General features: G+C 38.7%; 1 protein-coding gene across 2 annotated transcripts in view; it reads right to left on the bottom strand.

The window, feature by feature from the left end:
- CCDC171 (coiled-coil domain containing 171) overlaps positions 1 to 13,122 on the bottom strand; it is a 214,721-nt gene that overhangs the window by 130,805 nt on the left and 70,794 nt on the right. For both annotated transcript variants that reach the window (XM_054032983.1, XM_054032984.1), the window contains exons 11-13: positions 11,061 to 11,163; positions 3,423 to 3,529; positions 617 to 706 (exon numbers count right to left, since the gene is read on the bottom strand). In XM_054032983.1, coding sequence (XP_053888958.1) covers positions 617 to 706; positions 3,423 to 3,529; positions 11,061 to 11,163 — 300 coding nt within the window. The remainder of the gene's footprint in view (positions 1 to 616; positions 707 to 3,422; positions 3,530 to 11,060; positions 11,164 to 13,122) is intronic.

The following is a 13,122-nucleotide window of genomic DNA, read 5'->3' as shown; positions in this document are numbered from 1 at the left end:
TCTCATTCCTGTTTGTTAGTTTTTTAACATGTGGCTGAAACACTGTATTTTCCCCAGTAATACTAGAAAACGTTATTCTGAAGCAAATAATCTGACCATTACATGAAAAAGAAAAGTGAATATTTTAAAACTGAATTGTATTTTCATAAATAAATGAAAGAATAATTAAGTGACAAATGTGAAAAATTATCAGACAGTTGAGCCTAAAAGTATTTGAGGATAAATTTCATGTGCACATTTTATGCATACAGAACAAAATATGAAAAACTAAAAGCTAGCAGAAAAAAATGTTGAGGATGAATTCAACACAGAAGAGCTACCCTTGCCAAACAAACAAGCACAAAATGATGAAGTAAGAGGACTATTCAAGGATCAGATCATCTGTTTAAATAGATATTACTTCACTAATGCAACCTTTGAAATGTTCACATAGGTAGGCTTATAACATCTGTAGGCTTCAACCACTTGAGGTTTGAAATTCTACTCAATAGAGAAGTGATACAAAAACTTATTTTGAGATAACAGAGATAGATTGTATCTGCAGGATAATCTGTTAAGTGAAACATACCAGAAATATATGTAGTATGTTAAGAAGTTACAGTTCATAAAAATATACCTTAAGGTCTTGACTTTGAGACCATATTTTTTGTTTGGATGAGTCAATCTCTTTTGTCATCTTCTCACATGAAGCTTTCATTTTCTTTAGCTGAGGAAAAAAAAAGAAAAAAAAACAGTTGGGAGTTGCGGAGGCTATGTAGGTACTTAAACGTAAAATAATATTGCCTACACAAATGTAAAACCAGAATGTATTAGAAAACTCTTCAGACATCAATTGTAAACAATTTAACAGATTACCACTAAACAAGTTTGATATATTAAATATTAATAATGATATTACAAATAAATAATAACAGCAATAACCCCAAACCAAATTCACTATTGCTTTTGCCCGTGAACTCTCAAATGCCTGTGGGGGAAAAGTCTTTGAAATGTGCCAGAAAATTTAAGAAATCCAGCTCCTAATGACTTTCAGGAAGCAAGTTTCAAAGTCAATAGCCCCTCCCAGAAAATGCCCTAAAAGCAGCATCCTCCCTCTTAAACTGAGGGGACTCCAGCTCATGCATTTCTGCTGATTGCAACAACAGCAGCATAACTCAAGGAGAGGCATAGTCTCCAAGTCACCTAATCCCAAACTATTCAGGGCATTACAAGCACCTACTGATTGGAGCACTGGAGTTATGTGCCCTCTTCCAGATGCACTTTTCTGATAAACAGGTGGCCACAATATGTGCTAGCTTCATCTTCCAGTTTCAGTGTAGAGACCAACATTGCAGTCTAACAGTAATCTAATCTTGAGTGTCAAAAGGCACAAATAATGGTAGCCAAGTTTGTATGCAAAAGATACAAAGAGATAGGCAGAATATAGCGATCTTGGTCATTGCTGCTACCTGACCAGCCAGGAGTTGCACAGAACTCTATAATACATCTAAATTGTAAACACTTCACAAATGGCCACTGCATGTCTCCCTCAATCAGGGGTGCTGATATAATCCTTACCTACTCTATTAGCTGCTTTTCCCAATTTACCAAAATTATTTCCATCTTTTCCATATTGTGTTTCAGCCAGCCAGACCTCATCTACTCATCCCTCGAACTCATATAGACACGTGAAAGTGAATGTTCTAATTTTAATATTTATTAGCTCTACAGAAATTGAGTTATTAGCTCTTACATTTATTTAGTAAATTAGAGCTAATATAATGTCACAAGTTCACCAAACAGGTCCAGACATATATGTAAAGCCAAAACATTAGTTACATCCATCTATGTGTGGGGTCCTGTCATAAGTCTATACCCTACAAAACTTAACAGAATTAAACAAGCCTAAAACCTTAGCGCTGCATATAAAAGCAAGTTATTTTTATTGGAGGGTGTTCTTGATAATCCCTGAGAGTTTTATTCTAATATTAAAAGAGTTTTATTACAAAACATGTCTAAGGACAAAATGCACAAAAAGCAAGAAGCAGCGGCATCTATGGGGCAAATCAAGGAGGAGAGAACACTGCCCTTTCTGTGTACCACGAGGGCATTCAGTGGTCTCTGGCTCCGCATGACAACTTCAGGGTCTGTCACATGCAGTCCTACTGGGAAGTCTTGTGGCAGGTCATCAGCTTGCGATTTATTTTCCTTGACAGTTCATTCTTCTTTCTGTCAGAGTACTCTCTTTGCTTTCTTAGCAGCCATCCCCTTGGCCTCCCCACTGCTGTCTCTGGCACTGTTTCACAACAAAGCACATTACTAAGCCAAAGCCTGCTGAGTAGACTTTTCAACTGTGCTGAGAATCATGTGACATTCATCCTCCCAAGTAACAATTCACTGTGGGTAATGTGCTTCTAGACCTGGGCCTCAAAAGAGATTCATAAACTACTAAACACATTGGTTATCTTATCTCACTGCAGAGACTTAACAGTGCTTGCTGTTTACAGAAGTATAATTGTTTCTGTGGTCACTTATTCTTGTGCCCCTTGAACAAATCTCAGAGGACTTGACGGAGATTATTTTTTCCCAATAAAAACAGCAAAGTTAATATGATTTATTTCAAATGTAATGAGTGACTGGATAAACAATAAGTTTATCAAACAGAAGACAAAGCTTAGGAATAGAAAAAAAATAAAATACTGACACATTTCAGTGCTTTGCCAATTTTATGTACAATTAAAGGACTTAGAGAAGATGTAGTTAACTGCTCTCTACTGTGTTTAAACCTACATTTCATAAAACATTTTAAACCCAAGAGGATTAACCAAATCACATTAGCAATATAAATAAGAAAATAAATACAAGACAGACTTTTCAGCCAGTGACTAAAGCCTCTAGGACTGCATGAAAAATACATTTTTTTAAAATAGAAATGTTTGTTGCTGTTCTTTTTTACCTTTAGAAAAGTATAATGCAGATATCTCTTCCTCTGTATGACATTAAAAAAAACCCCAAACCACGAAATTTAACAATCTTCATCAATAACACAACTGATCTCTGAAAATAACGTCACTTTTCTTGTGGGGGCCCTCACATTTACACAACTGATACCAATGCACGTTAAAATTCAAGTACTACATTGTATTTTTAAAATACTTACGTCAACTTTTACCTAAAGCCCTAGATGGAGGATGGAACGTGTCATATTTCTGTGTTTACTGAAAACAGCTCAAAATAAAAATATATAAACTATTTTTTATATTTAAGTGGAACATTACTGTAGGGCAAGCTTAAGAAGAGTAGTGACAGAGATAATTTCTTTTTAGTATCCATGTAGCTGTCAACTCAACATTCCCAATCTTTTGACCTTTGTAACAAGTGAGGAATACGTACTGTTGCAGGCCGAAGGCTATATTTATGGAGCCAAACAGTGCAAATGTTACCTCATTAGATGTATCTTCCAGCTTGTTCTGGTAATCTGTCAAGGTATTCCTCAAAGTCTCAAGGACAACAGAGAGGCTTGGAGGTTTATCTTTGTCCTTGCGACTGCCTGAAGAAAAATTACAAAATGAAAATAAAGCCCTTAAAGTCACAGAGAGACAGAGAACTGCTCAGACTGGAACAGAGATATTAAAATTAGTTAGGGCTGCTACAGTAACAATACAGAACATTGAACAGCAGCCTTGTTCTCCCTACAGCATACAGTTTCATGTCAAATATAGCTAAATAACTGCTTGTATGAGAGCTGTTGTACAACAAAGTTGCAATCTCCAGTTAATACTTGCAGTTATCATCCAACTAATGGACTCTATATCCAGTTTGAGGTATGTAGCTTAGTGATTATTAGGGCTATATGTCATTCAGTCAGATCACCAACCATTTACACTGCACAGGGACACACTTTGCAAAGACATCTTGTATTAAGTTAAGTAGATTGCACTTTTCCTGCATTATTTTGGTGTCTTCTGACCAAGCGTGCATTTTGTAATGTAGTAATACATCACTTACTCAACAAACCTTTGCTGAGCCAAAGATCACATGACGTTGTTATGCTTGGAAAGGTCTTAAAACTCTTTAAATGTTCTTGTATTCCAGTCCAAAAGGAAACACAGATTTTTTATTATCTGTCTGTGCATTCCTACATAATGTTTCAATTACAAATCTTAAAGCTGATATATCCATTATATGTACATTATACGTATTTATTAAACTTAAGCTACAACTTCTGCTCTAGTTGACTTAACTAGGGTCATAGGCACAAAAGTAGTTTACATTGTTGCCTTCAAAATGATTTCTGAAAACAAGAACAATTTTATATCGATCACGTATTCATAAGTTGCCAACTGAATAACAGCAACTATAATAATTATATCATTTGCATATCACCTCTTTCCAGAGATCTCAGCTCCCTTTATAAACATGAACTAGCCCTTAATCCCTAGTATTGCCCTTATTTTACAGAAGGAGCCACTGAGAAGCAAAGAGGTTAAAGAACATGATTTTCAGAGATGCTAAGCACCAACACCAATACCCGCTGCAGTCAACAGAAGCTACAGTTGCTCAGCATGTCTGAAAAAAATCAGACCCTGAGCAACTTTTCCAGCATAACACAGCAAGTAAGGACACAGACTGTGTCTTGTATTCTAAACCTATCCATTAGACCAGCCACAAAACTTTCTATAAAACTATAGTTGCAGGAGCACCCTATCTTTTGACTATTTTAAAATCTTAGTTTAGTTTTTTCTAATCAAAAATGGAAGGGTAAGTATCACTTAACCAGATGTGAAGCATTAAACAAAGCCTGTCTTTGGATACTCACATGGAGCACCAACTGCAGTCAATGGAAACATCACACATGCATGCAAAATCAGAATATTGCCCACAACCACTTTAAAATTGAAATGTGAAGAGTAATTTCCTGTTTTTAATCACTTCAGGAAGTACAGAATAGGGCTTTAAGAGGTATTTCACTCTTGGACACACTAACTTTTCACTTTTATTTCTTAGTCCATCTTTATTACCATAGTCACACTGTGTTAAAACAAATGCTGATTTGCGTTAGGGCTTAGAGCGCAAATTGCTTTATCTTCTGTTTCAGGAAGTTGGTGAGAATGCTATCCTAGGGCCAAGTTCTGCACTATGATCAACACAAAATTTTCCAGTTAATTCAATAGGATGGGAAATGTGCATGCATATCCTAAGGCATAATTCTGTTCTAAGGTTATCCTTATCACAGTCTATTTTGGTCACTTTTTTAACATTAAGAAAAAAATTACACTAAAAATAAATTATGGACCAGATATGCCATCCTTGCTCTATTATTTGTATTCCTGTAACACCTAGAGGCCACCTCAACTTAAACAAGGCCCCACTGTTCTAGGATATAATCCCTGCCCCACAGCATTTATAAATTAAATAGTTGAGACAAACAGAGGGTGAAGCAGAGGGACAGAGAGGAGAAGTGACTGCTCAGAGTCACATAGCAGGTCAGTAGCAGAACTGGGAACAGAAACCAAATCTCTTGAGTCCCAGCCTAGTTCCCTAGCCCTGGACTAAGTCGTCTCTTCTGGAGTATGCAAATACTGCACAAGCTGGCCCATTGAGTTCTTGTGGCATAGGGTATTAATCAACATAAATAAGGGTAGAAGAATCTGACCATATATGATAAGGTTAGATTTTATTTAGATTTAAGAAAGACATCCCATCCTTAAATTATCCAGCTGTGCTTAAGTAATGTAAAATCCCAGTATTGGAGGAAATTACAGAGTATTCAGGTCCCTTTGTTTTGCATAGCTCAGATCACATGGCAAGCAACCCTGAATTCCACAACATCATTACATTCTACAGCAACATTAATACTTGCATAGCCATTAAATATTGTTCATGCTCATCCCTCCCACCACTACAAGAACTCATACAAAACTATGGCTCACAATATTTTCATTTGTCCCTTATTTTGGGTGATGTGTTTTTTGCTGAGTTTTCCAGGTGATCCAACTCCACTCTCCAAGCTTCAAATCCTGCAGTGCCGTCTAGGAGGCAAGTCTCAGAACTGCCTTCTCCAACACATAAGCCTTGGTAACAGCAGTTTGTAACCAGCTTCTGAAACTCATCACCCTGGCTGCTGAACTCTTCTCCAGGCAGCCCAGCCCATCGTACCCGATTCCCTCTGACTAACTACAAGTTAAAACTATCTGTCTGGTTCCATGGAACAGTGCAGGGAGCACACAACATAAACCAATTACCACCCCTTTGTGGGGAAAGCTGCAGGCAGGGCCCAGTTGGGCCATGAGACAGAAAACAAAATCAGGAGCTTGACTGTAGCAAAGTGCGGAATACTCTGACATCTTAGAAAAATGTCAAATTCTATAGTGCTCTTATTGACATGAATGGGTCAGTTCACACTGTGTAAAGCTATTGTTTCAGGCTCTCTGCTGACTTAGGTGAGCAACACTCCATGAGTTTACACTTGTTCATACAAACCCTCAAGATGATAACTGGGAATTTTTAATCAATCAATATAATTAATACATAATCTATAGATCAGGCTACACAAGTTCATCTCCAAAACCTTATGGGCTAAAAATTATTTTTTAAATGAAAGTTAATATTCTGTAATACAATTCTGTGACTGAAATCACAGAATATATCCCCTCCAAAGTATCCCACACATGGTACAAGAAGTATAACAAGATGAACTGATGAAAAATTATCAGCTAAATTTCATGGCTTTAAAAGTGACCGGGGTGGGGGAGTGGGTTTGTGACTTTTTTTGCTTTATGAAAAATTGTTTAAGTTTTCCTGCTTGTTTTTACTTTAGAAATATCAGGAGTGTCAAATCTCCTCTTTGTTTTGCTAGAGAAGTCCCGTGAAGAATCCAAAGAGACTGGAAGATCTCTCCTCTCAGCCCTTAAGTGAAAGGACAGGACTGATGAACCTTTAACAAAACAGCATTTCTTTCAACTAGTTGACAGATGTTTGAATTAAACAGGTGTTTAAAAACAAAACAAAAAAGACATTTTAAAACAGTTTGTCTTCACAGAAAAGTTATACTAGTATAAGATAAGGTCTGAATTTAAACGGATATTATTATTTATATTACAGTTACATCGCTTGGGAAGGGGGTTAAGTTAAACAAAAAGAATTACTCTTATAGTGGAGTAAGTGTCCACCTGGGTGGTTATACTAGGATAACTAACACTGCTAAAACTTTGCCAAGTAGACAAAGCCCAAGACTCTCTTCCCTTCTGTTCAGGTTTCAATATGTCAGAACCCCACTGCTTCTCAAGTTCTCCAACACAAAGAGAGAACTCAATGTTTGACACTTTTATATTGTTAAAAAGTGGTCTTTAAAATACCCTTTAAAAACCAAAATTCCTTGAGGCCTTTCTTTTTACATCATAAAGAAACAGAAAGAACACATTCTTTTCCCCTTCACAGGTCATCTTTAAAAGAGCAAGCATCCATTCCAGCAACATTTTTTTCTCATCTTCTGACACAGAACAGTCATAGCTGGTGCAGAAATGTGATAAATCAGTCTCTCTCAGGTATGGCTCACATGAGGAAGTTCTGATGCACCACTTCCAGGAGTCAACCATTGGGAGTTTATGATCAACTGAGTATGTCTGCAGTTGATTCTCCTTCCCTGCTATGTAACTGGCCACTAGGAACATCTAGTAGGACTATGCCAGTTCTCAATCCTTGAGCAGGGGTGTTGGAACAATTTTTATAGTGGGGATGCTGAGAGCCTTGAACCAAACTGTAAGCCCTGTATACAATGGAAACCACTTCAAGCCGGGGGGTGTGATAGACCCTGAACACCCCTAGTTCCAGCACCTATGTCCTTGAGGACTTTGTTCTTCAATACTTGTTGATGTTATGCTGCTGTTCCCAAAATATGATCCATGGATCACTGGTGACCCATGAAGCCCTTGCTGTTGATTTGTGCAGAGTAGGCAGATAACATCGTGCTAGCTCTCCTAATTTCCAGTTGGTTTCTACGTTAGACCATAAGGAAGTATTAAAAGCTCCAACTTTTTATTTTTATTGGTCCTAGATTTTCTGCAAGTCCACTTCACAGAGCAATAGTGTCTCTTTGTGGGCATGAAAGAAATAATAGAAACAGCAATATTAGACAAACATACACAAGAAGAAAAAGCAGGTAAGAAGAAAGCAAAACATCTTTGAAAATACTACAATACGATCAATTGAAAAGTGCAGTGAACCTCCAAGACAAATTGTAGAATTTTACTGTTTGTCTCCCCTCAAACTAGAGCAACGCTTTTGAGGTTTCAGCGTTTGCTATGAGGACTCACTTGCAGCAGCAAATCAGACTTATTCTGCAGAGGAGCAACTCTCTACAGCTGCTTTTGAAGCTTTAAATTTTTTTATTTTTAGATGTCTTATTTTTAAAGGTGGGAGTAAATAAAGTGCATTAAAAACAAACTACTGAATTCCCACTAAGAGGGAAACATGGGATCAGATCACTCCTTGTGATACTTACCATCAAGGGGATGAGAAGAATGGAAAACCTGTTCAAAGTACTATAAATTGCTTAGGAACAGCAGCAGACCCTCTCCCTTTAACCCTGCAAAAGCTCCTTTGTGCAAGAGAAGCACCACAGGCTTGAGAGGAGACTGGGAAAGGCTGCTCTAAATGGTACAAAATCCCAGTGAACCTATGGAGAAATATCCATAGGAGTTAATGTTGACGCTTTCGGCATTATTTCTCACCGGTTCCCACTATGCACCTGGAAACTGACTGTGAGGATTTATTTGGCCCAAGTGCAGGTGAGGAGGTCATAGCATCACAGTTCCAGATGAAGCCAGGCTTTTATGGGAAACAGGGGAATCCCCAGAAATATCAGAAAGGGGTCTAGTGCTCTTCCACTCAACTTTCCCTGTCCAAAGCTTTTTATCTGGAATGACATTTGTCACAGTTCAGGGCAACTGCACATGTATTTCCCCGTAGTGGTTCAGCAAGGGCGCTCACTCTCAGGGATTCCAGCTCCCCAACCATTGCCTTTCTGGGTGGAAATACAGGTTTCTCTCCTTTCTGACTGGCGTATTTCTAGACTGCACAGTTTCCTGCCTTCACTGTATTTCCCAGCACAGACAGGTTGCCCAAGGACACCTGCTTGCTTTCTCTTTAGGGATGGATACAAGTGTAACTACTACAGATATAAATACCATACAGATTTCTATGCAAGCCTACTTCATTCTTGAGGTAAAAAGCATTACAGAGAAAACACTAAAAACAATAAAAGAACCTACACTCACGCTAATAAGATTACTAGAATTAATTGCAACCATAACATGGATTCTGGCTGGCCCGGTCCTTCCGGCCTTACCCTAAGGATTGGGGCCCTCTGTGGACCAGGGATTTGCTGGATCAGGAAGAAGGCCGTATGCTAGTTTACAGCCAGGCTATTTATCTAAACCCCCTTTCTTAATCAATGGTTCCTGGAGAATCCACTTCAAAATAGTATATAAACACCTTTCTACGGGAGTGGCTTCTTTGAAGATGTTACAACCTGAGTCAATTTGTCTAATCACCCCCTGTTGTCCTTCAGATGGAAATACATACAATTCCACAATAACGCATACACAATTGCTTTTTTAATACAATGAACTCCAAAGATGTTAAAACTAATTAATTAACGTTTAAGTTAATTCAGTAAAGTTCATTCAGGATATTGTAGGAAATTATCAGTCTGTCACAACGTTATTTGGCCAAAAATTCAGAGAAAATAAAGGGGGGGGGGGGGGGGGGAAATCAATGAAAGGCTGCCACATCATCCGTCAATGTATCTTGTTGTTAGATATTGCAGAAATGCAGATATAATTTATATAGCACCACATAGCACATTAGGTTTAACATGAACTTAAATAAACCCCTTTTCTCAACATGTTTTACCTATTTTTGTAAAAAGTACACTTCTACCTCGATATAACGTGACTCGATAGAACATGAATTTGGATATAACGCAGTAAAGCAGCGCCACGGGGGGGGGGGGGGGAGTGGGGGCGGGAGGGGGCGCTGCGCACTCCGGTGGATCAAAGCAAGTTCAATATAACGCGGTTTCACCTATAACGCTGTAAGATTTTTTGGATCCTGAGGATAGCGTTGTATCGAGGTAGAGTTGTAATTCCTAAGATTATTATAACAAAGATTAGAGGAAAATATTTCTTTATTTATTCAGTTCATTTACTGTGTGAGTTTGACAGCACTTTGTGAATACTTTGTTTGACTGGTTCCCTTGTATAGGAATGTGCATGTTCCATACACCAACCAGAAAGAAAAACATTTTTTTTTCTTTTTTTAAAGAAGAACATAAGATTGTAAAAAAAAAAAAAAAAAAAATCACAAAAACTGACAGGGGAAATGACGGTCAGCTGTAGTACCTAAAACTACTTTTACCCCCTTTTTAAAAATAAATTTACTAGATTTCAAATTAATGGTGTCTCAATAATTCCTGTTTATCCTCAGTCCCCATCTCAATTGTAGAGTAATATGTTACAGATAATACCACATAATGTATATGGTAGAGTGATGCTAAATCTTCAATTTCAGATTTTTATACTAATCGGAAAAATATTTACCGGTGTGCTGTTTGAAATTAAATGAATGCAACTCAGTTAGAGTACAAAGTACTGCTATAAAGAGAACTGTGTTACATCCTGCGTCCTACATAACCTTTGTGAATATGTGACCTTTAAGTTGCTGAAGGTTGCCTCAGAATTTGGCTCAGTTCAGTCAAAACATCTGTTCCCCTTGCAGGTAGACTGTAAGGACTTTTTTCTCAGTTGGATTTAGAGCACAGCAAGAGAGCCCTTTTCTGACCGATCAGATAGATCCCAGCACTTGTAAATCAAGTTCTGGGCTGACAACAGCAGGTCCACATTCCGTCACCCTTTCTCAGCTAGTGAGGCCACTTGACTGCTGTGAGAACTGCTCTCATCATGTCATCAAATCAAAGCATGTTGAGAAGAGGGAACGCAAGAGGCATCTGCAGAATTCCCACAATGTAGTGACTTTGGAACACTGACAGATGCATCTGTCATTTTATACCTTCAACTAACCTGCTGTCCGCTGGCTTGACATAGTAAAGCTGTCCAAGAGTAACTCCAGTTCTCTCACATTGTTTTCACACATCTCTGTTAGGAAGGCCTGGCGTTTCTTGGCCTTTGTTTGACAGGGGGATGGGTGAAGGAAAAAAAAATTTTTAAAGTGGTAAACAAAAAAAAGACTTGTGTTACAATTAACATTTTTACTGTAGGACAAATTATACAAAAAGACACATTGCACATCATTACTTTTTCCTGAAATCAAGCAGGTACAACATGACAGTACAAACAGCTAAAACAGTGTTTCAGTGTGGACTTTACATGCATTTCGGATAAAAACCGGGGGAGAGGTGTGTGGGCCCTTCAAGCAGTCAGAATTATTAAAGTTTCAAAAAGAGTATAGTAATTTTCTCTTCCTGCCATAAAAATCGTTATCTGCTGCCTATGTACACAAACAACAAAGTTAATTGTTGCACTGTGCAAGGACATCCGGAAAGGCACAATGCTTCTGACAAGATGGGATGGAAATCAAGGATCTGCTGCTTTGGAAAAGCCCATACCTATTGTAGTTGCAAGCTGCCAAGTGCAATTGTTAGCCATATTCTCCTTGCTAGATAGTGGTTTCTTTAACTAGAAAGCAGAGTTGTTGAGATTGATGTCCCAGAAGCAATGGAATAATGGAGAACACTTCAACTCCCAGCACTGGATTTTCTTTCAATAAGCTTTTCACTGGGGGACCTTGTGGGTAAGCTGTTGTTCAAACTACAGGGCTGGTCCTATTTCGAGGGCCAGTTTAATATTAAAGTGTCTGAAAAGATTTAGAATAAAATAAAATTGCAAATAATAGTTATGTCACATCGATTATTGTTTCTTCTTCAAAGGGCAGCCCAGCATCCAACTTGAGTAGACAGGCTGGGCAGTGGGCAGATCAATGGGAGAGGCACCCTTCCCACAAGCCAATCTAATAGTTGCACAGACAATCCACAAAGGCTGCTTCAGCCCATCAGCTGATTTAGCACCATACTCCACTATCACTGGAGAAGAATGGGAGGATCAGCATAGCAGTAGGTCCTGTGGCCACACCCTCCATCCACACCTCATATCACACTTTACCCTTCTCTGTGCAGCAGATCCTGCAGTCATGAAGGAGGGCCTAGATTTGTAATTGCAAGAGTTTAGATAAGTAAACTTATTATGTAGTTACAAATATTGAGGTACCATATGACATGTTTTCTTTTCATATGAAAAATATTTTAAAGAATATTAATAAAACGTGAATTTAATATTTCACACTTAGTTCAGGAGCACATTAAGCACTTGACACTGGCCAAATATGCACTCATTAAAGTCAGGAATGATTCAGAGCCCACAGCACAGCAAGTCTCTGGGGAGCTTAACAAGTGTAGCTGGCCTGTCCTAGGCTGCTTGCTTGGCTGCACCACCTCATTGATGGGAAGAGTCAGCTGACTAGCTCTTAAGCCCAGCAGCAGCAGTTCAGCAGCTGCTCAAAACATTTGCACATGGCTGTGATAGCTCCTGAGCCTGCTTGCCCCAGACTTGCTCCCACCTTGTTCCAGTCCCACTCCTCTCCTACTTTTAATTCTGACCCAGTCCTGTCCTTGCCTCGGACCTTATCCTGCCCCTGCTTTGTCTCACTCAAGGTAACCCAGCTCTGATGCTCAACTCCAATTCCTGAATTCTGACTTTGGCTCTGATCCTCGGCTCTGGCATTTGGACTTTGACTCTGGCTCTGACCCTGGACACCTATTACTGGCTACCGACTCCTGCTCCAACCACTAGGCATGATCACCCATGTCCCGATCTCTGACAATTAAGCTTAAATTTGTTAATACTGTATAAGTTAAGCAAAAGCCATTGCCATTCACTGTCATTAGGCTATATTGGGATATTCACAGGAATACTGAGGCCTCAATCCAGCAAAGTATTTGTGGATGCACTTAACTTTAAGCACATCTCACTTACTTGACTCTGGTACATCCAGATTCAGTAGAATATAAGGCCTAGGCTATGCTACAAAGCTTTGCTGGCACAACTATGTAAGCTAGGAGTGCTGAGG

The sequence above is a fragment of the Malaclemys terrapin genome, chromosome 6 (genome assembly GCF_027887155.1).
Source record: "Malaclemys terrapin pileata isolate rMalTer1 chromosome 6, rMalTer1.hap1, whole genome shotgun sequence".
Classification (NCBI taxonomy): domain Eukaryota; kingdom Metazoa; phylum Chordata; order Testudines; family Emydidae; genus Malaclemys; species Malaclemys terrapin.
Note: the sequence above shows the minus strand (reverse complement) of the source record. Positions and strands in the feature narration are given on the sequence as shown.